Here is a 26,137-nt window from a genome sequence, read left to right as displayed (position 1 = left end):
GTGGAGCTCCGGGACAGGACGAGGAGCACATCCGTGCACCCAAAGAACCATGCAGCTGGCGGAAAATGAAGAGGCAGGACCGCAGCTGCCCTTGCAGGTGACCCTGCAGGTGACCGCCAGGACAGGGGCACGTGGAGGCTTAAACAGCACCAAGCATCTCCTGGAGATGCCGGCAGCCACCTGGCCGGCACACCTGCCCACGCAGTGGCGGGGACAAGGTAGCCTTGCGGCCTAGGGCGTGGGCTCTGAGGTAGGATTGTCAGATCTGCTGCTAGGGGGCAGGATCTACACAGCGTTGGCCGGGCGACTCGGAAAGGGCAGCGTCTAGACGAGCAGGTAGACCAGAGTAAACAGTCGCTGCCGGTTTATGGGCTAAGTCATATAAAAATCCAATCCAGCAAATGGACAAAATAAAATGCTTGGTAAAATATATTCTTTGAAAAAGGAGAGAGAAGTTTCACTAACCAGATGGAAAATGGAGGTGGCAGGTGACAGGGAGGAAAAGCAGGAGAAGATGGAAACATGCTTTGGGGACAGGACCAAGGCAGGCTGCAGGCTCAGAGCCCTGAAAGCGAGCTCTCTTTGCGAGAGATGCAGATGACTCAGTGAGCATCTCTGGGAGAAGGTCCTTGCTCCCAGAGAAGAGGCTGGGCTCCAGCCTCTCAGCCTTGGATTCTGGGCAGTGGGGGCGAGGAACACCCTGATATTGCTGTTTGCTGCCTTCTTCAGAGGATCTGCCCCCCGCCCCCCGGGGCAGAACCACCCTTGGGGCCACCTGCTGCTTTCAGGATGACAGTAGAATGGGTCTCCAAGCAAAGGTAGGAGGCTCTAAGAGGCTCCCCCATGGCCTCCCATCTCGTGTGTCACGTGCTACGAATCTGGGTGGGGCTCAGCCTGGAAGAAAGCAACTCATGACAGGCTTGCATTCCAGAAAAGAGCCACCAGGTGAAGACTCCTCACTCTGTCATTCCAATTTCAGTATTTTCCCGTGTTTAAGAACTAAGAACCAAGTAAATGAATTTTAGTGAACTATTATGTGTGTGTGCGTGCACACTGTGCACATGCGTGAGAGAGACAGACAGAAAGACAGAGAGATTGGTTGATTAATGAAGGACCATAGGAAACCATTTTAAAAAGTTCTCAATAGTTCAGTGGGAGTGGTGAACGTCAAAATTAATGCCCCTTTCTATCGACATTGAATTAGGTTTGCAAGGGCATCACACAGTGGAGGCTCCAGGACCAAGATGCAAAAGGATAACATTTCCTGGTGAAGATGAGAACTTGCAGCCTCGGGACTGAGTGATGTCCCAGCAAACGGTCAATATCCGGGGCATGGGATTCCAAAGTGTCTTCCTGCCTCCTGCTCTTAGGATGCCAGTCTGGCCTCCTTTTGCCCCCCTCCCCCAAAAGACAAGCTTTGAAACCAGATGGCAGGAAACAACCACAAACCCTGGATGCATTCTCACTCCCTGGAGAAAGGTCCTTCTTTGTGAGTATTTGCAATGTCCAGGAGGAATGAAACACACCCATGTTCACCACCAACGAGTGGCCACTTTAACAAGTGGCCAGTTTAACCAGTTGCCCAACAAGCATGGCCTGCAGACCTATTCAGCATCTCCCAAAGAAAACATGTCTCTAAGATATTCAGTGACTGCTGGGGCTGCACCCATGACATCATCATTCTACCCTCATGGGTTCTTTGAACATACTGAGGGGTGATGGGGCTTTTCCCAGGTGCCAGTGAACAGCTGGAGCTGGGAGGCTAGTTGCCTGACAGCTTTGGCCGCCCCAGATTTGTTGGCACTTCCAATCCTGTGTGCAGGGTGACCTGGAAAAGAAGACACGGAGAGTGAAGGTAGGGGAGGCCACCACGAGAACCCTGAGTGTTCAGATAGCACAGGGGCCACGGCCCTGGGGCCTCTCTCTACTGTGGGCTATGCTGTGTATTGTGTTGCTCGCCAGCACTAGTATAATGTCTGAGTTTGCCCTGAGGAGCCGGTCTGTGCCTGGACCTCCCACTTTGTCCTAGTTGCCAGGAGCCTAGGCAAGGCTGAGGCTCTGTCACAGCAGGTGTGCAGTTCCCGTGGTTGTGTTTCTGCTTTCTTTCCATGGCCCTCGTTCCTCTCCTACACCTGTTCTATTAGCCCCATGGGAGAACAGCCCATATTTCAGGCTGCCTCAAAGCTCTTTTGTGAATGAGTGGAGGTACAAGTCAATGGATCAGGGATTGATGTTGCCCTGTCAATATTCAGAGCCAGTGGACAACACAAAGCAGGATTCCCAGAGGTGAGAAGGGTTCTGTTTGAAACCAAGGGTGCTCACCTCACACCCTTACTGGGTTCCCATTTTGTCTCTGCCCTTTTGGGACCTCCTGAGCCTCCTCCAGGATGGCCCAGCCCTATCATCTAAAAGGACAACTTTTCTGCCTGCTTCATGTGAGGGCCAGAGGGGGCAGATGGGGTGAGAGGGAGCAGAAGACTCACAGCCCCTAGGACTAGTCTCTTCCAGCCTTCCTTTGTGTTTCTCCTTTCAGGGGAAAGCCACACCGGGCCATTGGCTCTAGCTGGCCAGGGGACGCTGACTTCCTCCCAACTGCCTAACAGATGCCTCCATTGCACCCTTTCCAGAAAATGGAACCCCTACCTGCTTCCCCCCTCCCTCCAACTGTGTTTCCACAAGCTGCCACCTTAAAGCCTCTGCTTCTTGCAAGTGAGTAAGTAGGAAGTGTTCCTGCCCGAGAGACTGTCTCCAGGGCAGGTGGGCTGGTGGTAATTAGCTCTCTGCCTGGGCAGGCAACAGTGAGCTCTTTCGGAGCCGGCACTGTCCAAGTGTACCTTGGAGGCCCCAGAGCCACGAGGCGAGCAGTCAGCTGGGCTCCTGCGGGGAGGGGTACGCTGTACCTGCACGTTGCGGTTGAGGCTGAGGGCTGGCATGAAGACCCCATCCACGTGGCTGAAGGCTGTGGGCCCCTGCTGCTGCCCATTGATGAAGAAGGTCAGAGTGTGCTTGTTCAAGTCCAGGAGCACTCCAACAGTGGCCCCCTTGCACACACCGCCTTCCGTCCTGGAAAGAGAAGCCCCAGGATGCCCCATCACCACACCTGCTTGGGATGTAGGCGATGGCTTAGAAGAGTCACCTAAAGGATGCTGGGAATATCCTTACCTAAAACACACAGCCCCCATGGTAGTGTAGGGAGCTATTCTGGGCTCTGAGACTTGTTTTTGAAGCACACTCTCCAGTTAAGGGCCACACAGGAAGGCTTCATCCTGTGTGTATGCTTCCTTAACATAGGGGACCAGCTTATTCTGTCCCTTTTATCCTCACCATCCCTGAGATCTGGACGCCAGGGAGTTAGGGTTTGGATAAGCCCGTCCCACTTGAAAACCTGGAGCATGGAGCGTGGGTAGGGAAGGCTCCTATACCTACCAGGGAAAGGAAATAATTTGGCGCCCATTACAGCTTTAACCAGTGAGGATGTTGAGATCCTCAGAGAGAGGATCCTCAGAGAGGCTGACAGCTAGGCCTTAGGGAGATTCCAAAAGCTCCACCAGGCTTCAGCTCATCTTAGAAAGCTCCCAGGGATTCTTGCAAGGCCATGCATGGCAGGGTCAGGTGCTGAACCTGGATTCAAGTTCCCTGTCTGAGTCGCCATCCCATGGGTGCCAACGGTGTGGGAGCCTTGAGGCTAAACTGTGAAACTCTCCGTGAATGTCTAGATCTTCCGTTTGGCGGTGGTGGGAATGCACGTTCCGCGGGGAGAATCAGTGAGCTGCCCTGTGCGGCGCCCTGGCCGACCCGCCTCCTCTCCGTGTTAGAGGAGGGTCCTTCAGACCCCCTTCCCTTAGCTGAGGGCCGAGCTCTCAGCCTCCCCTTCAGCTGCTCCAGTCCGATAAGAAAACCATTTTTACCCATTTCCCAGGTGGGGCAGGAGCCCATCAGCTGCAGGCTGATGGCAGGGCAGAGAGCAAGGTCTTGAGGAAGGTCGTGAGGAAATTCGGGGTGCTGATGGGAAAGGAGCTTCCCAAGCTGACAGGTTTCCCCGGGGTGGGGGTGCGGGGGGCGTTGTTCCGATCTCAGGGCAGGATCCTGCAGGTGGGAAATGGGAACTCGAACAGCCCCTGGTGCTATTCAGACACTGACCGCCGGGTGGCGGTAGAGACCGGCCCGAGGCGCGCACACGTGCTTCCCACCCGAGCGCTGCTGCGCTGGGCTCCCCTGCGCTGGCTCCCTGGGGCCGCCCCCTGCCCAGGCTCCCACTGCTCCCCCACCCCACACAGGAGCGGAGGCGGGGCCCCGAGCTAAGGCCTGACAGCCGCTAGGGAGCCACGAGACATGGGACACTCGTTTAACCTAAGCCTTTTGGAAAATCTGTAAATGACCTTTGTACTTTGGGGAGGACTAAATGAAATCATCTCAACCAGGTGCTTCAGACAGCCTCAGGCAGGAGGTAGGCTCGGTAAATGCTGTTGTTACTCCCATCCGCAGCATATCTGGGCACCATTTGGTTTAACCAAGTGGAGATGGAGCTGGTGGGTCTGGACCCAGCTCCTCTGTGGTTTGTGAAAAGGGGGACCAGGGCAGGTCCAGTGCCTGGGCATCCTGGGGCACCCAGTAAGCCTGCGGGGCCCAGGCAGAGGGTGCAGAGGGATAGAGGTTCTACCCCTCTTCTAGGCGTCTAGAGACAGGAGTCACTGCCAGAGAAAAGGCAGGTGGGAGAGGTCCAATCCGCTTCCAGTCCCCCCCTCCCGGGAGGCTCGGACAAGCACCCCTGGGACCATTTGCAGGAGCCACAGGTGGACACAGAACACTGAGAGCCTCCAGGCTGCCTTAGCCTGGCTCCTTGAGGCTCGTTGCCTCTCCTGGCTGCGGAGATGGCCCTTAGCAGACCAGGAGGGAGATCACACTGTGAGGAGGCAGCTCCCGGTGGCCATGATTCTTTATTTCTGGGTTCCTTGGCCAGTGCTGGCCTTAAAGATTTTCCATCCCTCACCCTTACCCTGGACACACAGACCCGGTGTGAGCGCAGAATCCCTGTTGGAGGAGAAAGCGAGCACTGAGCTATGAAGGGAGGGTGGGGGGCTCACTGGCTTCCTTCCCTGTTTGAGGAGAGAGACCAAGGCGCCCACGAGTCCCTGAAGGAGCCCAGGTACCAGTGACCTCTTCCCAGAGTAACCCCAGAGGGCCCATCTCCCTGTGTCTGTCCTGGTAGCACTGTTCCCAGGGCCAGCCTCAGGGTGAAGGGGTGCTGGGGGTGGCCTTGACAGTGAGCACCCCTCCCAGGCCTGCCCCTTTTGGAGAGCAGTCTCCGCCTTGTTAAAGCCTACATGAGCCTGGGTGGTGAGAGGGTGCACTGCCAGGGCAATGGCACCTGCTCCCTCTGTAGAGACCCTGTCACAGCCTTGAGGGCACCAGCGGTGCAGTGACTCAGGCCCGGCTGATTGTGTGTGAAGGAGAAAGGAGCAGGACTGGGAGGGGAGTGACAGCCAAGAGGCCTGGAAGACCCTGGTGCTGGGGCTTGCCATGTAACCTGTGAAGCCCTGTGCCCTGGGGCTGCTCTAGTCTCCATGGCATGCTCTGCAAGCAAACACTCCATTTCTACCTGGACATTGGACACCCAAGTAGCTGAAATACCTCCCCCACATTCCTGATGCCTGGACTTGGGAATGGCAGCAGGGACGCTGTCCCCAGAGGGCCCTCATTCCCAAACACCCCATGACGGCGCACCTGTTGGTGTGGGAGTTGCAGTGCATGAACCAGCTGCGGTTGTTGTCCACATACATGGCCCAGGCCTTGTCGTCCTTGCCCAGCATCATGTCCTTGACCACGCTGGCCCTGGCCACCCCAAAGGCGGGGTCCGGGTGGTTGTCATACCGATCCACATGCAGCTCCCAGTAGTGTACACCCTTGGAGAATGCCGCTGTGCCCAGCACCACCCGGTCGTCGTAACTGCTGCAGGTGGCCGTCTGGTTGTCATTGGATAAAATGATGTCCCGGTGACCAGAGTTGGGGTCAAAGGTGAACCAGGCCACTGGAAAGGAAGGAAGCCGAGTCAGGGATGGAATTTGCTAGCCGTCTCTAACCTGGGCTTAGAGGAAGACTCACTTGCATCTATCAGAAAGTTGGCATCCAGCATCGAATGTTCTTTTCTGGCTGGTTCACACACAGGCACACACACGTTCCCATGTACATACATGCACACACACTCTGTCCGATGTGTGTTCATCCAAGTTCTCAATCCCATGAAGCCAACCTTGCCAAGGAATGCAGACATTCGGGCCTCGGAGCCCCAAATCTAAATGCATTTTATGGAGTCTTGGTTTCTGACACCCTTCCAATAGCTCCATGCACTGGTGTGAGTTAGAGGAAGTAGACATCTGTGCCCCACTCTGGGTGGGGGATTTGACCCACAGAGACGTCAAGTGAGGTAACCAAAATCACCACACTCCATCCTCCTATTCTGCAGCCCACTGAGTGGCCCCTCCTTCTGTTCCCCAGTGTCCTCAGGTTGTGGAAAGTGGGGTGCTTACTCTAAAATGGTGACCACAGTACACGGGGCAACACCTGCTGCCCTGCAGAGCAGGGGGCCCCTGAGGGCAGAGAGCTGGTGGTTTCTAAAATGAAAAGTTTGCACCATTTTCAGACAAGCATCCCTAGTTGTGCCCTTGACAAGAGCATCTGCTCCCGCCCTCTCTCCCCTCCGTCCTTGGGAAACTAACCAGGCGCGTCACATTTTCCTCAGGGTGCCCAAGGGATGCGCTGGGATACAAGATGACAAACAGGATTGGCATCATCCCGGGACCCTGCAGCCCAGGCAGGGGCATGCCTGGGTTAGCAGGGCAGACTCTTTATAGAACATGCCCTTTACTGACATCATCCCTCCCTGCTAAAGGTTCAGACGACCAAAATCCCACGAATGCTGGTCTGCTTTTGTTACCAGAAACCTGAAAGGATGCAGCCGGGTGTGTCAACAGTCAGATGGGGGCTCTCACACTAGATAGTCAAGGGATAGTTTCCCATTGCAAGGAAGGTCACACCCAGGGACCAGTGGTCTTTTTCCAGGACCGTCCTACCCATTCTCAGCCCCTGGGTCTCCCAGAGCCTCTCAGACCCCCGTTTCCCTTCCCAGTCCAGCAAATGGGGTTAAAAAAATGGTCTTTTGGTGGTTTGTGGGGAGGGAGGTGCAGGCAAGGGGCAGGGCAGGGAGGAGACATATATGCTTCACTGCTGTCACATTCCCCACCCCCCTCCACTCTGTCCTAGGCAGCTGGGTCCCCCTCCCTCCTGCCCCATTCTCCTTTAGGAGCTCATCCACAGTGCCTGAATCTGATCCTCCCCTGTTCCCCACCCCCACCCCCCAGCCCACCCTGTGCTTACCATCAGATGTCTGCAGGACCACGGTTTTACTGTAAGGCCCGACGCCAGAGGAGTTGAAAGCCTTGACCCTGGCGTTGTAGGTGCTGTTGAAATGGAGACCGTCGATGGTGCACAGGGTCTCTTTGCCAACATACACTTCCTAAAAGACAGCCAAGAGCATTCAGGAGGCGCCCCAGTTATTTGGAAAATTCTTCTTAGCAATGTATTGATATTTAAAGTGCTAGCGCCCCATAGAGTTCTTGGATCAGGGGAATTTGGATAAATGGCAACAGGGCCACAGACCATGTCCAAGTGGGGCACAGAGTCTGACTGCTGGCTGGTCAGCCCCTCTGCCTGTGAGGACTTGAGGTGTGATGGGGTCCTAGGGAGGCAGGGAGTGAAGGTGGGTCTGCAGCCAGCTAGCATGCTTCCTGAGAATGTCCTGACTCTGCTGAGGCCAGCCAGTCAGACAGGACTCCCCAAGGGGGTAGAGGTCCAGAAACCCCCTTTCCTCCTATGCCACTGTTTCTACTTTGTCTAAAACATCTTTCCTATAGGGTTGTTTAGGGAGTTGGCTCTTCATTTGTTATTCTAAGTTATTAACGATAATTAGCTGTGTGCCAAACATTGTATAAGGTATTTTAATCCTCACACACCCCTTGGATGTTGTTACTATCTTTTGTATTTTTATATATGAGGAGACTCAGAGAAGGTAGGAACCTGCCCAAGATCAGAGTGAACCAATTTGGAAACCAGGGTTCAAATCCAGGTCTGCCTGCATTCAAACCCAGCACACTTCCCACTATAATATGAGGCTCCTCATAAATTCTAGCTCCTGTTAGTGGTCATGTCTCAAAGGGAAGAGGTCATGTGTATTTAAGTTCTGTGGCTGCTTCTTTGAACATTCTAAAAACAGTCTTCTCTTCCCATTTCCAAAACGGGGGCTCTTTTCCTGGTTTCTGGTCCAGGAGTTATTTCCAGTCTTAGCTCCTTTGTGTGGCCAGAATGACTGAGGTTCTAAACCCAGTGAATGATCTGCCATTCCTGGCTGACCCAACCTCAACTCCTCTCTTCCCTAAATTGCCCATATTCACAGGGGACCCAATAATTCTCAAGGGAATGCTGCAGGTTTTCCCCCAACTCTTCTGTTCTTATAGGCTATCTTTCAAACAAAAAAAAAAATGAAATGACATATGCATACATCCCTTTGAGAGAAACAAAAGGGATATTGATTTTCGGCAAGATTTGTTAGATGGTCACATGGGGAAGAAATGTCACAGTTGTCACAGTGGCAGTGGTAGGCCAGTGTGCCTTAGTCTCCTCAGGAATGGAAAGGAGGAGCTCTAAGAAGACCTAGAGTTTGTGCTCCTCGGCATTCATTCCAACAATGCAACTTGACAGTGACCTGAGCTTCGCTGTGTGAAATCTCAAAGTAGATCTACATTAGAGGGTCAGCTTAGGGTCTCAACCAGATGGGGGAGAGAAGACCATTTCTGACTCACTAAGAGTTTTATTGTCCCCGTGATATTTCATCACTGGAAACATGAGTGTAGAAGTTCATCCCAACCCAACAACCATTTACCAAGTGTCTATCTTCACACACACAGAGCACCTTGCCAGGTAAAACAATCAGTGACTCGGTTAGGGCAGGGAGTGACAGAGCGTTGAGGGAGTGGAGACCTGCTTGAGGAGGGATATCTGGGAGGGGGTGAAGAATAGCTAGGATTGCACTGGTGGGGTGAACTGGGAGATAGATCCATCCAGTTGATACATTCTCTGAGCTCTTCCTTGGCCTCAGACCTCTGTCTGCACAGGAAAGCTGTCCTAAATTTTCCCTGTGGCTGCCACCTTTGCCTGCCAGAGCTGCCCAGACCTAGCCCTCTGTAAGGAAGCCCCATCTCCCAAGGGTCCAGACCCACCGGCTCTCTGTTTTTGGGCCAATGCCCTTTGGGGGCAGCATCAGAACTGAGAACAGCCCCATGGGCTAGTCCAGAGGCCTTGATGTTAGGACCCCTCAAAACAAGCAGCAGGGCCTCACCCGGAACTGCCCCCCATCGCCGTCATCCAGCTCCAGGATGTAGCCGTCCACAGGGCTGTGGGTGAAGGGTGGCATTCTCCAGGCCAGTGTGACACTGTTGTTGTGGGTGCAGCACTTCTCCAGCTGCAGCAGGGGGACGGGCGGTACTGTAACAGGAACTACTGGTTCAGTGCATGAAACCCTTACAAGGCATGGGACACCTGTGGGGACTCTCCTCCTCCATGGCAGGGCCCCTGGTCCCCAGAAGGAATGGGGCCCCCCTGTGGTCACTCCCAGCTTCTCACTGGCGCACCTGAGCCCCAGGAGTAAGGGGTGGGAGAGGCATGGCAGATGCGTCCAGGGCCCTAAGTAAGGGTTGACTTCTTCCCCACCTGCTCACTGAGAATCCCTAGATTTGAGTCTCAGACTCGTGAGAAGCCCATGAGGGATTTCCACAGAGCTGGGTTCCGCGTGCCTCCTGGTCACGCTCAGGCCTGTATGGACCCTGTCTGTGGGGCCAGAGTGCTGCTTACACCACGGCTTGGGAGGGTCCTGTTGGGGGTGGCGGCATGCAGAATTCAAAGACACATTTAAACCTTTGGCTGGAGGCACTTTAAAGGCCCAGGGAACCAGATCTCAGAGGGAGATGCAATCTTAGAGCATCCAGCAGTCAACCCTTGGAATTAGGGATTTGAATCAAATGTACCGTAAGTTCTATCGTGAGGAGATCGAAAGAAAGTTTTTATATTCTAGCTTTGTTCAAGCTCAAGAGATTTTGGAAACAAATCCAGTCCACACTAAAAGTTGTTAAAGGGAAATTTGTAACATCAGATTGGTAAACACTAGAGATTCCAATTTGGCTCCAGTTATTAGGGCTGCCTCCCAAGTTTCATCTGGTGGTTTAGCTGGGTGCAGCCCTGTCTTGTTTACAGTCTTGGTTTCAGGGCTGGCTGAGCATAACCGAGTCCCCAGGCCTCAGTTTACAAGCATGTAGGGGTCCCCTCTCCATCCTAGGCTCTGCTGTTGGCTCTCCCACTTCCTCTGTGAATCCACTACCCAGTCCCACCAGAGCAGCCTCCTCCTTTTGCACCCCCACTTTCCAGAGCTACCGCCTTCTTCTGCTGTACTTTCCCACACGCTGCCAGGCTCCTCCTGCCCCTCAGCACCACGTCTCATTCACACCTAGGTGCAGGCAGCATTTCCAAACCTCACCTGAGTGTGGGAGTGTGTATGCAATTGTGTAAGACGCTGGTTTTATCTTTAGTGTAAAAATGGCCACATGATTTTCAGGTAAGGATTTCCTGCACTCGGATTCTGTAGATTTGGCACTCTGTCCTTTGGTATTTTGGTTTTAAAAAATCAAAGAGCTTTATTGCCTCTCCTGAATGTACCCTTGATGCCTCTGGAGAGGTAGCCTTTAGAATAGGACTTTCGTTCTGGCCATCACTTGCTAATGTTGTAACCTGGTGCAAGTCATGCAACTTTATCTGACCCTTAGCCTGTCTCTCATGGCTCTCCCCTGCCTTCTAGCATCCTCCACTTTGTTCATTCTGCTCTCACCTCTGACATTCTTGCTCTTCTTGGAACCCAGAAAATGGATTCCTGCTTCAGGGGCCTTTGCATTTGCCACCCCTATGCCACCTAGAATATTCTTCCCCTATATTGCATCTCTCTCCTCCTCCTCACCTCAAAATATCCTCCTTTCCCAAAAAGCCTCCATTGGACATTATATGGTATATTTGTGTACTGTCTATTTCCTTTTCTAAAATATCAGTTCAGTCTTGTGAGGGAGTTTGTTGACTTGTTCAAAGCTGTGTCCTACACCCTCTCAGAGTGAGTTCCTCTTTAGAAAGAAGCACAGACTGAACTGGGCCAACTACGGCTCACCCCTACATTTCATCTGGATGAAGTCCAGCTGATGGATGGCCTGCAGCAGTGGCTCACTGTCCAAGGTCAGGTCAAACTCCGCAGATACTTTCGGCTCCAGGGCACCTTTGACCCACTGTTCCTGAGACACCTGGACACGCTTGATCAGAGCATCTGAGATCTTAAAGGGGAGCACAGAGGTTAGAGTTTCAATATGCAAAGGAAAAATCATAGAGCAAGTGGTAGGGAAGGAGTAGGGGCTTGGTCTCTGTGGCTTGGGGGATGGGAAGGGGCTGTGTTAGCCATGTGCTCTCAAGCCATGGCAGAAAATTTATGATCGCTGCCAGCATGACTGCACAAATAAAAATGCACTGTATCATTTAAATCATATTTTAAAGGACCAATCATTTAAATGTAAAGAAGAGGGGCACCCGGGTGACTCAGTTGGTTAAGCATCTGCCTTCAGTTCAGGTCATGATCTCAGGGTCCTGGGATGGAGCCCCAAGTCCCGAGTCCGGCTGAGCAGGAAGCCTGCTTCTCCCTGTGCCCTGTGTTCTCCTTCACTATTTTTTCCCTCTCTATCAAATAAATAAATAAAATCTTAAAAAAATAAATGTAAAGAAGAGCTTGCTGTTTTAAGGATATCAGGCCAAACCATTTTGTGAAGCAAATTATTCTTTTTAAATATGCAAAAGCATTCTTCATTATATTGCTTTTGCTAGATCTAGTACTTTGCAAAGTGGAAAGTAGGAAACCACATACTAGTGGTTTGTCCTAGGGTCTGAAGAAAGCACTTCCTATATCCTCAGAGTTTTGAAGCTCACTCCCCATGGTGTATTCCCTCCAAGTTGGTCTGCTCCAAACTCTCCATCACGCACTCAGCTCTGCTCTCCTCTGCTGGAAAGTCCTGCTCATTCAGACACTGGCACATGTCCCTGTGGAGCCATGATCCCGTGGACTCTTCTTAAGGACTAGTCAAGGGGACTCATCATTTTCCCCACAGACGGAGGACTGAGCCACCATCTGAATCACTGTCATGTTCTTGAGAGATGCTCGTGGCTCTGATTCAGCCTGGCTGCTGGAGGGATGCCCCAGCAAGGTTGCCCGGGCTCTGCAGGCATGGCCATATGTCCAGACCTACAGGGGTCTGCACATTGAGGTAATGGGCCGGGTGGATTCTGCTACTTACTTCCTCTGCTGCTGTCTTTCTAGCTTGTTTGGCAAAGACTGTCTTCTCCCATTTGTGGGAAAAATGTTGAGTTGGGGTCTCTTGAAGTCAAAGCATAAACGCATGACATTTTGGTCCTAGAAATCATGACATTTGACCTCCTCTCTTAACAAGGACACAGAACCAGGGTCACAGCAAGTGAGAATCAGACCCAAGATGAGAACCTAGGTCTTCTGGAATCTCTGAGCAAAAGAATATCTACTCAATTCACTGAAAGGGACTGTCCTAAAACTTCAGCTAGTTTGGGGAGTGCCAGTGGAGTTGGAGATGGGAAGCCAAACCTGTCTATGTCCTCTGAGTGCAAGCCTACCTGTAGGAACCCGGAGGGGTCATTCTCCTTGATCACCTCCAGGCAGTACTCCATCAGCCCTGTTGATTGGCGCAGCTTCAATGTACAATGATTGATCTGGTCCCAAACCATCTGTGATGAAAAGAACCCCTAGTAACCATCTATCAGAGGAAGAGCAGCCAGACTGTAGTGGGACTTGAAAAATTAGCATGGACAAAGCCCTGGAAGAGGCAACCATCTTGACCCTCTCCCCTGGCTGCTCCGCTCCTGAGTTGTGTGCCCTCTTTCCTGGGGAATAAATGGACCCACTTCCCAACAAGCTGGCCCAATGCTCAAGAGAACAAACTGTTCCTGAACTCTGGGTAGTAGAGAAAGTGCACAGTCTCCATGTGAACAGTGACCAGCTTCTTATCATATGTCTCATCTGTTGGTGGTCATGGATAACTCAATGGGTTCAGCTGCTTCACTTGAAAGCCACAGACCATCCCCAACACTCATTCCTTCTTTCCTTGAAAGTACTGTTTCCTGGGGCACCTGGTTAAGCATCTGCCTTTGGCTCAGGGTGTGATCTCGGGGTCCTGGGATTGAGTCTTGCATCAGGCTCCCCATGGGGAGCCTTCTTTTTCCTCTGCCTGTGTCTCTGCCTCTCTCTCTGTGTCTCTCGTGAATAAATAAATAAAATCTTTTTTTTAAAAAAGTACTATTTCTTAATTCACTGGGAAGTGTCTATAAAATAGGTCGAACCCCCAAGACAATGACACAATCTTCCGTTGATGCAGAGTATTCACAGCACCTGCCTGGATCAGGAGCCCAGTGTCATGTGAGGAAAACCCTCTTCTCCTGGTGGACACTGGTCATATTATTATCGCTGATTACTGAGTGTGTGAGATATTAGAGAGGGCCTGAAGGAGGGGAAAGAGTTGGCAACCTGAGCAGAACAAGGCCTCCCCTCTGTCACTGGTCACTTCTGCTCTGCAAGGTGAGAGGCAGAGTCCCTTAGACAGAAACCAAGACCTCAGAGAAGATGGCCTGAGAACAGCAGGAGTCAGGGTATCTGATTGCAGCTTTGCAAGGAGAACGTGGCTTTGGGGAAAGTCACATGAGTGTAAGCAGGTGCAGGGGCAGCTTGCTCATCCCTTCTTCACTCCACTCATTCATTCATTCTCTCACTCATCTAATGTTGACCTGGTGCCTACTGTGTGCTCCACTGCACATGTGGTGCAGAGGGTGTGATGGGGACTAGGGTGTCATCACCCAGGTACCTACCTTCAGTTTGTGTTCCCTCTCTTTAGTGACCTTGGTGAGCAGCTTGGCTTTCTGCCGAGTTAAAGCATCGACCAGTGCATCACACTGAGCAACTAGGCAGGCTTCATAGTCCAGTCCGTTTTCCTGGGGGAAGCAGAGAACTTTAGGGAGAAGACAGGCTGAAACCTGGGCAGAGCTAAACACAAAGAAATATTTCAGAGAAGCTCTTCCTAGAATCATGTGTAACATTATTACATTGGAAACAATGTGAACATGAATCGGGGAGGAGTACCATGAATCTTGACACATCTGTACAATGGAATATCCCACAGTCATTCAAACCTTGTTTATTAAGAGTTTTTAATGTCATGGAAAATGCTCATGAAAGACTGATAAGAAAAAAAGGAGGGAGGAGGTTACAAGTCATGTACAGAATAATCTGTATACGTGCATGTATACGTGCATGCACACGTATGTCTAAATCATGGGAGAACATGTCAAAATGGTGAAGCAGTCACCTAAGGTGGGGAGATATTGGTGAACTTTTTCTTAGCTCTGTCTATTGTTCTCTACTTTCCAAAATTTCTACAATATATAGTTTTGCTTTTTATAATTGGAAGATAGTAAAACAACCCAAAATACAGTGCTCTTGCTGTAGGATCTTTCTTGGTCTTAACAAAGAATCCTTCTGAAGTCAGCATGGATTCCAACCTTGTGTTGTGGGCTGTGCTTTCACCCCCAGCACCCCAGAATATGTCTGGAGATTGGGCCTTTTGAGAGGTGATTAAGTTAAAACTCAGTCATGAGTGTGGGCCTAATCCAAGATTAAGAACGCAATGCCGGTGGTCCCTCCTCTCCATGCAGACACTGGAATATTTCATGGATTCATCATCTCTATGAACCAGTCCTCCATGCATGCACATTCACATAGAGCATATGCATGTGCACTCTCCCCTACAGACAGCTCCTGAGGCCAGAGACTGTGCCTTATTGATCTGTGTTGGGCTCAGCATGTGACACAGCATCGATTCAGTAAATGATGCATTGATATATCGATGCATTTAATCAATGCGTCTGAGGCTATGCAGTAGGACCATTAAACCTTCTATGTTCATCATCAATAAAATGCTAGCCAGAGGACTTTCCCTTTCCTTTTGCCACTTCTCATCTGTTTCCTACACAATTTCCCTCCTAGTGCTGGAGCTCTGCTCACCTGGATCTGCTGCAGGATGTTCTTCAGCTGGACCAGAAACTCCTTTGCTTCTTTCGCCTTATCGGAAACCCCATTTAAGGCCTGGGACAGTTGGGCCTAAAAAGATATCACGTATTGCAAAGGAAAATTAGTGCAGTTTGTACTGCACCAGAAAGGCTGGCATGTGTTAGAGGCTAGGGTGGATCCCACATACCCACCATCCCCATGCAGGCAGAGACCCACTATTAACCCACAAGCCTTAACCAATTGCTTATTCCTCCAGCAATTGTGGATAAATGTTGACTGACCTACACTCTCCTGCCTGGACCCCAAAGCTGGATAGAGGTAAGGAGTGTTCAGCTAATTGGTTGAGGCTGACAGGTCTGCTCCTGATAGTTGCAGAACCCAGGACCAGAAGGCAAATAGAGCCCTCTCCTCCCGTGGCAGTTCTATCCCTCAAATGTTTAGGTATGGACATTTCAGGCCCCAGGTCACCCCACCCCACCCCTTTTTGGTTCTTTTGGCGTGGCAGACAGGGAAGAGGCCTGCAGGGCCTAGAAATAGGCTGGAGCCATCTGGACTGGGAACTCTAAGGCATCCTCTAGAGGTGGGATACAGGCTCTATGGCAGTCCCCCTTAACCCTCAGGAGCCCTCACCTTGCAGGTGTGGACAGAGGAGGGCCAAACAGGACATCAGTCCCACCAAAGGTGGAATTGCCAGCCCAGAGGGAATCTATGGCCTTTAGCATCAGGCTTCTTTTTAACAAAATGCATACACACACAATTGAATTTGTCTTCAAACCTAGCTACCACAGAGACTCATGACCTTGACTGTTAAACATATTAAATGAGTCACATTTTTCTAATTAAAAAGCTGAAGATGGAGCCAGAAAGGTCACGGTCATATCCTGCCCCTCCCTTGCTTTCCTGACGTCTTTGCTCAAATATCACCTGGTTAGTGAGGCCTTTCCTGATGACCCCATAAAATAGCCCTCCTCCCTTGCCCTGCTTTGTTCATCGCTATCTGACATAGCCATACGGTTTCCAGTTGCTTGAATATAAGCTCCCTAGCACAGGGAGCGCTGGTTTGTTCACATCTAGAAAGAGCGCCTGGCACATGGTAGCTTTACAGGAATATTTGTGGAATGAATGAATCAATGAATGGGATTCTTTAGACCATCCCAGGATTCTCAAAGTGTTATTCCCAGACCAGTAGCATCAGGGTCACCTGTCATCTGGGACTTTGCTTGAAATGCAACTCCTCTGGCCCCACCCCCGGGCCTGCTGATCAGACTGGGCATGAAGGGCCAGGAGCCTGTCTTTTATGAAGCTCTCTGAGGGTATCTAATGTAGTTTGAGATCCACTGAACTGTACAAATGCAGCCTGGCTGAGCATTTCTGAGGAATGTGGTCAGTGAAGCCATAGCATGCAAGAAACGACTCAAGGAGTCGTGGAAAGAGAAGCAGGGAGCCTCAGACCTAGGAAGCACCAACACTCAAGGTGAAGGAAGCTGGGGTTTGGGCTCTGCTCAGAGAAGATTCTCCACTGCCTTCCCCATCCCTACCCCTGCCCAGGCGGTTTAGTCTCCTCCCACCATGGCTGGCCCAGGGTGTGCCTCTTCCATCCTCCCTCCTTCCCTCCCTCTCTCCCTCCCTCCTTCCTTCCTTCCTTCCTTCCTTCCTTCCTTCCTTCCTTCCTTCCTTCCTTCCTCTCTCTCTCTCTCTTTTAATTTAAATTTTAGTTAGTTAGCATATGGTGCAATATTGGTTTCTGGAGTAGAATTCAGTGACTCATCACTTACATACAACACCCAGTGCTCATCTTAGTACTCATCCCCAGGATGTGCCACTTTCTACTGCAAGTATCTATGCATGAAGACTAGCCAATGGAATTTATGGAAATGACAGAAGGCTTCTATGTCTGCTCGGTCCACTTTGGCAGCCACCAGCCACACGTTGTACTGAACATTGAAGGGCAACTGATGTTAACTGAGGAGCTGCATTTTAAATTTTATTTAGTTTAAGCTTCAACCCCCACATGGAGGTGGCTACTGTTCTGGACAGCACAGATCTCTGCATCCATCCTTGGAGGGGTGTGGGTCCTAGGACAAATGAACCCATCCCCAGATAGCTGCACCTGCAAAGGAGACTGAGAAGTCAGCATTGTTCATGGGCCCCAAGGGGATCTTTAACAACAGGGATTTTATTTTATGTTTTTGATGATTTATTTATTTGAGAGAAAGAGAGAGCACATGTGAGTATGAGCAGGGGGAGGGGCAGAGGCAGAGGGACTCTCCAGCAAACTCCCCACTGAGCGTGGAGCCTGATGAGGGGATCAATCCCAGGACCCTGAGATCATGCCTTGAGCTGAAATCAAGAGTTGGACTCTTAACTGACTGAGCCACCCAGGCGCCCCCAAAACAAGGATTTTAAATTGAAGTTATCAGTGTCTAAAAAGTGTAGCACTTCCTTCCCTATTATGCTCTCCCAAAGCATGAGGCCTACAGAGGCTGCACCAGTTCCTTCCCCAAGAAGGGGCCCATTTCCCATTAACCTATAGTATCCTTGATGCTGGGCGCTTTGTCTTTCGTTTTTGCATTTCTAGCCAGTGGTGCTGAATAAAGTAGGGACTCAGAAAATGCTCACTGGCTGATTAAAAAGAGCAGAGTGATTGCTTGCCTGGAGGTACATGCTAACATAGGACAGATCCCAGGAGCTCCACTGCTGCTTGCACCCTTTGCCAGTGAGAAGCCCTGAGAGGCTGCCTCAGTGAGGGTCCTCCACCCTCCAGCTGGTATTGGTGCCCGCATGGCTCTGTCCCCACTCTATCCAGCCAGTGCCAGCCTCCCAGCAGCCCAAATCACCGCAGGGCCTGTCCACCTGCTTCCTACCTGGCGAGTAGACCAAGGAGTATGGCAAGGGGCCCAAGAACAGAGTGGTTTTGAAGGACACCAGTGACCTTAGGCAAATACTCAGCTCAAAGGGGCTCCAAGGGGATCTTAACAATGGATTTTAGACAGCTCAGTAGACACTGCTAGCAGGCCCACTAGCTTTGCTGCCTGACCTTTCCTGCTCCTTCTTCTCAATGACCACCTAGAGAGGATACCAGAGCACAAACCATCTGAGGGCCCAGCAGTGTGCTCATTTGCGTGAGGTCTCCAATGCCCTGGTCTGTTGTTCCTCCATGGGAGAATGCCTGATGGCCATGTAAGTGCTGGGGAGGGAGGGCATTGGGGCTGGTCCTGCAAGCACATACTTGTACTTTTCTTGACCTCGATTGCTCCTTGTGTGAAATGAGCACAAGTTACCTCAACTGCCCAGAGGTACAGCATTGTGAAAACTGGACCTGGGTGTTTAAGTGGAAAGGGAGAAAACGTTTTTGGGGTGAAGGTAGAAATCATTTCTCAAGAGACAAATAAAATCTTAAAAAAAAAAAAAAAGTATTTCCAAGCTGGGTCAAACTAACTGCTTCCTAGCCCAGCATCACAGCTTCACCAGCAGCTCCAAGGAGCAGCTTCTAGGTACACAGGACAGTTCTCTGCCTTCATCTTCCATTCTGGATGGTGGCACAGTGCATTATAATGCATTAGGCATGAGGACTCTGGGCTACTATAGTTCAAACCCTGGCTCTGTCACCAGTTAGCTGGGTTTCTTCATTTCTGTGTTCTACAGTGTCCCACCTATAAAATGGGAAAGACCTCAAAAGATGTCATATGTTTATGCTTAGTAGCATAACACAAGCATTCTCAAAATCCTCTTTAATTATTCAATCCAGGCCTGTCATATATGAATTGTTGTGGACTGAGTGTTTGTGTGCCCCCAGAATCCATATGTTGAGGCCCTAACCCCATGTCATAGTACTTGGACGTGCTTTGGGAGGCAATTAGGTCATGAGGGTGGAGCTCCCATGATGGCATTGGTGTCCTTAGAGGGAAAGACAGGAGAAATATCTTACTTTCTCTCTCTTCTTGTGCATGTACCAAAGAAGAGAGGTTTCAATAGGAACTGACTCAACCAGCCCCTGAATCTTGGACTTAGAGCCTCCAGAACAGTAAGAAATGAATCTTTTGTTGAAGTCATTCAGTCTATGGTATTTTGTTATAGCAGCCTGAACAGACTAAAGCATGAATTTATTTAAATTATCTAGCTAGTCCCTAGAGTGGGGCTCCCTGCTCAGCAGGGAGTCTGCTTCTCCCTCTCCTGCTGCCCCTCCCTCCTGCTTGTGCGCTTTCTTGCTCTCCCTCAAATAACTATATTTTTAAAAATTGCCTAACTGGAATTTTATTTTATTTTATTTTTTTTATAAATTAATTTTTATTGGTGTTCAATTTACCAACATACAGAATAACACCCAGTGCTCATCCCGTCAAGTGTCCCCCTCCGTGCCCGTCACCCATTCACCCCCACCCCCCGCCCTCCTCCCCTTCCACCACCCCTAGTTCATTTCCCAGAGTTAGAAGTCTTTATCTAACTGGAATTTAAAAAAAAAATTTACACAGAGAGAGGCAGAGACATAGGTAGAGGGAGAAACAGGCTCCCCATGGGGAGCCTGATGTGGGACTCGATCCCAGGACTCAGGGATCATGACCTGAGCTGAAGGCAGACACTCACCCACTGAGCCACTGGGCTCCTGCCTAACTGGGATCTATCATAGTTTTGGTTCAAATGGCCTCAGAGATAATTCTCCTATTTGTCATGGTCACTCCTAAGCTGCTTCCTTTCAAACCTGGTCTTTATTTGCTAACATCAGGTTACCAGCAGGAATGCAGGAGGTTAGACACCAAGGATGTAGATATGGCTCAGTTCAACCTCTCATTTCACACACAGAGAAACTGAGCTTCTAGTAAAAGGTGACTGTAAAGGAGTGCATGAGTGTGTGGGTGTATGGTAAATGGTAGAAGACACACCCTGTGCGGGTAGTATGCCATACGCACCACAGACACTCATTAAACGCTTGTTTTGTGAAGTTGCACTAAAGTTTACTAGAAGCCATCTTGTTTGAACGTAAAAGCCCTAAAACTCTGTGCTCAAGGAGTTTTAGGAAACTACTGTCCTTAGGCTTGAAGGGGGTGGGGACATAAGACCCATGTTATTATTATTTTTAAGATTTTACTTATTTATTAAGAAAGAGGGAGAGCATGTGTATGCGTGTGCATGTGTGTGCAAGTCAGGGAGGGGCAAAGGGAGAGAGAATCTCAAGCAGACTCCACACTGAGCACTGAGCCCAATGTGGGGCTTGATCTCATGAACCTGAGATCATGACCTGAGCAGAAATCCAGGGTCAGACACTTAACTAAGATACCCAGGCTCCCCGAGACCCTATCCTATTATAATATCTATTTGTGTGCGTTTAACATCATCTACTAAAGTTTGAGGAACATTTTTTTCCATGAGTTGGGGAATCTTTCCTTTTAGTACTATAGACCCCACTGCTAAATGAGAAAAGGCAAGGCCCTCAGTGGAGCCATTAGTCACCATCTACTAGGGTGTGAGGTGGGGCTTTGAGTTCAGTGCTGTCCATATGCACTGATGGGGGGGCTATGCCCAATTACACGCTGAAGATCATCACTTAAAAGTCATGCCAGATAATTGAGCCCTGCATATCCAAGTATCCTCCTGACCATTGTCTCTCAAACACAGCTCTGACCATGTCATTTCCTTCTCACCAGCACTCTCCACCTCCCCATTGAATCAAGGTCCAGCCCCTAGCTCAATGTCTAAGGCTCTGGATGCTGCTGCCCTCTCTAGTGTCACCTCCCAGCGCTGCCCATGTGGTTTCTACTCTTAGGTCAAATGGGACTCAGCCACCCCTCGGCTTCTGTCCTCCCCACCTTGACTCCTGCAGTGCCTTCTGCTTCATAAGCAATCTTGCTCCAGTTTTGCTTGCTGTTGCCTGTTAACATACCATTGATCTGTAAAGACCCTTCCCAAATGCCACCTCCTCCCGAAGCTTTTGCTACCTTCCCCAAATGAAGTGTCCCCTTTGATCTCAACAGGTCTGGCTTCTAGGATGTAGCTCACTGTCTTTGAGACATGTGGCCCAGAAGAAGTGTATAGCTTTCCTGTCGGCCGATACCAGGCCCCTGATGCCTGGCAAGCTTGTCCTGTGCATGTTGTGTGAATAGAACCATGCCTTACACCTAGAATGTGCTGCATAAATATCCATGTCAGTGATTTTATTCTAGATTTTGTCTGATTAGTTCCCTTGAGCTATGCAAGACTCAATTCTCCCACATGCTGGGCATAATTAAAAAGGCCATGTGGCCACTCTGAACCTACTGTTTCTAGGGCGCAAAGCCCCATATGGTACTGGGCACTGGCAGTCTGACCCTGCTCTGCTGATCAAGATGCTTTTCATGACTTCTGGGCATTAACTCTTCCTAGTTAACTGCCACCACTGATCCACCCAAATGTAGTCATATAAGGCAGGATTTCAAATGTCCTTCCATACCTGGCTTCTGCTTGAAGGCCAAGCATTTTTCCACCTACTCCTGCTCACTCCCTTTTCTAAGTGACCTGCCAACAGCTGAAAAAGCCCTTTCCCATAGCAGCATCCCTTCTCCACCTGGCGGAGAGCAGCTGTTTTCCAGTCTTCTCCAAACTGCTAGCCACAGGCTTTAAGAGCTCAGTAACCAAATAAACAAAATTATCCTAGTGGTCAGCCTAAATTGAGGCTTGAAAACACAGAGGTGGGCCTTACTATTGAAATAGTGACAGAGCTGGGGACTGGAAAACCTAGCACTCCACTCCCTGGGAACAACTCATAGGAAAGACAGGTGTGTGGAGGTTCTGGGTGAGGGGCAGGGATTGACCCACACAGGTGCTAAGATGGGAATGGGGACACCCCCTCTCTCCAGTGAGGTAGTGGCAGCCAGACCTCCCAGATTCCTTGATCCCATATGATCTCTCCTTCCCAGTAGGCTCCCAGGACTCAATACCCACCCCCAAGGGGCCAGGTCATAGAAACTTTGTTCCACAGAGTGTGAAGGACTGATGCTATGAGGACAAGATCCTTAGGCAGAAGTCCACTTAGGGAAAGATCAGACCACTATTTGCTGTGAGGGAAGAAATGCTGGGTGGCAGGTCTCTTCTGTGTTTACTGTGGGTCACATGCTAAGGGGACCCCCCCCCCCAGTAGCAGAAAGTATCTTTGGTGGAAGAACTAAGCAACCAGGGGTTACCTAGGAAGCTTCTTTCCAGTGGATGTGGCCCAGATTTGGAGGGCCCCCTGAGGCAAAACGGCATAGAGGATCAGCTCTGTCCTCACTGACTCCTGTGTTTCTGGCCACTGAGCCAGTAAGGAGGAGACATGGTATTTGAATGGGGCTCTAGATGCTGATCCAGTGCTCTGTTCTATGAGCCTGCCACCTCAGAACCTCTAGATGGAGACTGCTGGCATGGCCCTGTCCACACTGAAAACCTGTATCTATGAAGACAGCAACCCTCCCTACTGACCCTCTACCCCAGGGCTGATATGAAATAGGAGAATACTCTGAGGGGATCTACCTTTCCTTTATTTCTAGACTTATTCAGTTCCCCTGGTTGTGAGTTCTTAGGGTGTATTAGTTTCTTATTGCTGCTATGATAAGTTACCATAAACGTAGTGGCCTGAATCAATACTGGGTGTATTCTCTTACAGTTCTGGAGTCTTACAAGGCTAAAATCAAGGTGTCAACAGGGCTGGGTCCTTCTACAGAATCTAAGGGAGAATCTGTTTCCCTGACTCTTCACTGTCTAGAGGCACATGCTCTCCTGGGCTCCTGGCCCTTCCTCCATCGGTCAGCCCCTTGCTGTGGTCCTCAGGTCTCCTACTACTAACTCTGGCCTCCTCCTTCCTCCTACATGGACCCTCATACTGACATTGGATACAGATGAGTCATCTAGGACCATCTCTTTATCTCAAACTCCTTACACCTGCAAAGTCCTTTTTACCATATAAGGTCACATAGTCACAGGTCTGGGATTGGGCTGTGGGTGTCCTTGGGGAACATTATGCAGCTTGCAACACCTGGCAACTGAATTTATCCTTTCCAGTGTGATCACTGGAATGTTCAATGTCTGCTACTTCAGACATACTGCAAAGAACAGGCACTTGGTAGTGTCTGAATTGCTCACTAGTGAATAGTGAATTGACTGAATCTAGTGCCATGGACTCTGGGGCAGCAGAAAAGCAGGGATGAGTCGTCTCCCTTTGGTGGTTTTCAGGGGCACAGAGGGAAACTGCATTTAGTTCTATTTCTAGGGGTTCTGATACCTTGTTCTTGATGTGGCCTCAGCTCCTGGCCTACCCTGTCTGGCTCATCCCAGCTTCATGGCCTCTTCCCAGGGGTCCTACCCTGGTGGGAGCACCTGAGATCCACTCCTTTGGGCAATTTTAGATTTTCCCCATTACAGATGAGAAAAATAGAGCCAGGAACCCTTCCAACTTTCTTCTTTTAATTTCCTTAGACCCCTCAAAAGTAAGCGGATGGAATGGAGAGAGGTCTAGGGGAAGAGGAGACTCCTTTTTAGCAGAGAGGTTTCAGATAAAGGCTATGTGAAAGTGGACAACAGGAATGGATGCAGTGTAGCTACATGACAACTGGCTAGACTCAGAAATCCCTGCAGATGGACATTTCCACCGAGCCAGCCACTCAGGCTTTGGTATATGGGCAACAGTGACTGAGGGGCTCTGTTCCCCAGGTCATAGTTCAGCTTCATATTTACTGAGACCCTGAGAGCAGAATAAGTGGACCCTTCAATCTGCCCACCACGTGCTCAGAAGCCCTGTTGAGTGCTCACCCAGGGACCCCTAGAAGTGGACTTTAGAGTCAGGGTCTGAATGCAAACTCTAATTTTATATGACTGAGTTTCTTACACTTTCTGAGCCTTTGTGTCCTTACCTGTGAAATGGGGTAATGATATCCACTCCACAGGGCTGTCTCAGGTTCATGGAAAGCCCCGGGTTTAGAGGCCAGCACTCTACTAATAAGACCCCAGAGGGATCCCTGGGTGGTGCAGCGGTTTAGCGCCTGCCTTTGGCCCAGGGCGTGATCCTGGACACCCAGGATCGAGTCCCACATCAGGCTCCCTGCATGGAGCCTGCTTCTCCCTCTGCCTGTGTCTCTGCCTGCCTCTCTCTCTCTGTGTGTGTGTGACTATCATAAAAAAAAAAAAAAAAAGACCCCAGAGAGGCTTCTCCAGAAATTGCAGGAACTATAGTTTTCCTGCTGTTCACCATCCAGATCTTCATAATAGAACTTTAATTTTGCTTTGAGAAATTGCCTTTTCCCCATGGGGTACAGTCTAGTGGGACTGGAGTCGGCCCTGATACCATTGCCTTCACCCCTACAAGGAGCAAATACCGCCTGATCTAGACCAGCAGTATGCCAGCTACTTGGAATTTGAAACTGAGCAAAGGGACAAAGAGACTAGAAAAATAAGCACGTGTTCTGTTGCTCCCTGTCCAGACTCCTGGTAGTAGACTATTCCTGTCGAGCTTGCTTCTTAGCATTGGAAAAGCCTGCGGAACCAGAATGCTGTAATTGAATCCTGACCCACATACTCTGTGAGCTTGGGTGAATCATTTTGTCTTTCCCTGCTGCTGTTTTCTCAGCCACGAAAAGGGTGATAATGGTGGTAGCTACTTTATCGTGTTAAGTGACTTCATACATGTGAGAAGGTGAGAACAGGCAACGCTATGCGTGTGCTCACTGTTGTTATACTTTCAACACCATCTTTTAAAACTCTCACTGATTCCGCGAGTGCTCAGAAAAAAGTATTATATTTCCAATAAATTCTCTTCAAGTTAACCAGAGTTTATTTCTTTTGTTTGCAACAAAGAACTCTAACTGATTTAGTGGTTAGGAGGCCAAACAAACACAAAGATAGCTATGTTATAATTCATGATTCATGCTGCACCTCGATGAATGCCATCTTTATGGAGTTGGTGAGGCGAGAGGCCTCTTTTCCTTTCTAACCACGACTCATCTTCAGGCTACGACTCTCCAAATCCTGACAGCTTAGGAGTTCTCCATGAACTCCTGCCCCCAGGCATGCAGGGGGAGCAGTCCGGCCTGTCAACTGGGATCTGGAAGCTGCCAATATTGATAAGGTCAGAGCCCCCAATCACACTTCCTGGCTAGGATTTAATGCTGAGCTCAAAAATAAGAAGAGGCAAGCCTGGTGGCTGATATCACCAGGATGTGGCTTCCAGTCATTAGATAAACCCGTGGGCACACAGTTCCTTCCTATTCTGATAAGGGGGGTCAGTTAGTGCCAAATGACCCTCAAGAGTGCACATGTGCAGGAACCAGACTCAGAATAATTGGAAAATTCATGCCCCGCTGGGACTTGGGCTTGTCAGTTCCTGTTGCAGTTAATAGGCAAAGGCAGCAGCTGGTACCACCTTCCAGACACAAACCACCTTAGCACAACCTGTCAGGCTGCTTCACACCTCTGCACCTTTGCACTTGCTGTGCCCTTCTTGCTTGCCAATGCACACAGTTGTCATTCAAAACTTGGCTCAAGTGTCCCTCCTTCATGTTGTCTTGCCCTCCAACCCCGACCCTCCCTGAGTCTATAGATGCATCTTTTCTGGGCCTGCATGCCACCCCACACTTCATTATATTACACTGTCATCCAGTCTTTATTTTTTCTTCTGCTAAACTGTGTGGTTTTAGAGGATGGAGACTCTGCTTCAATTTTTTTTTAAGATTTTATTTATTCATAGAGACAGAGGGAGAGAGGGGCAGAGACACAGGCAGAGGGAGAAGCAGGCTCCATGCAGGGAGGCCCACATGGGACTCGATCCCGGGTCTCCAGGATCACACCCGGCTGCAGGTGGTGCTAAACCGCTGTGCCACCAGGGCTGCCTGACTCTGCTTCATTTTTATATGAACTACCACGGTATAGTCAGTATTTGTTGAATAAATGATTTTTTTTTTTTAGTTGACAATAAGGGAAGTT

The 26,137-nt window shown here is 50.1% G+C and overlaps 1 protein-coding gene across 2 annotated transcripts in view; it reads right to left on the bottom strand.

Moving 5' to 3' along the window:
* Nucleotides 1-1,762: 1,762 nt before the first annotated feature.
* The window catches only part of TRIM67 (tripartite motif containing 67), a 43,130-nt gene continuing 18,755 nt past the window's right edge, over nt 1,763-26,137 (bottom strand). For both annotated transcript variants that reach the window (XM_055308886.1, XM_055308887.1), the window contains 9 exons: nt 15,212-15,307; nt 14,020-14,142; nt 12,775-12,885; nt 11,258-11,417; nt 9,392-9,537; nt 7,375-7,513; nt 5,725-6,028; nt 2,901-3,063; nt 1,763-1,828 (listed from right to left, as the gene is read on the bottom strand). In XM_055308886.1, coding sequence (XP_055164861.1) covers nt 1,763-1,828; nt 2,901-3,063; nt 5,725-6,028; nt 7,375-7,513; nt 9,392-9,537; nt 11,258-11,417; nt 12,775-12,885; nt 14,020-14,142; nt 15,212-15,307 — 1,308 coding nt within the window. The remainder of the gene's footprint in view (nt 1,829-2,900; nt 3,064-5,724; nt 6,029-7,374; nt 7,514-9,391; nt 9,538-11,257; nt 11,418-12,774; nt 12,886-14,019; nt 14,143-15,211; nt 15,308-26,137) is intronic.

This window comes from Nyctereutes procyonoides, unplaced genomic scaffold (assembly GCF_905146905.1).
Source record: "Nyctereutes procyonoides isolate TBG_1078 unplaced genomic scaffold, NYPRO_anot_genome, whole genome shotgun sequence".
NCBI classification, from domain to species: domain Eukaryota; kingdom Metazoa; phylum Chordata; class Mammalia; order Carnivora; family Canidae; genus Nyctereutes; species Nyctereutes procyonoides.
The sequence above is the reverse complement of the archived record's forward strand: the minus strand, read 5'-3'. Positions and strand labels throughout refer to the sequence as shown.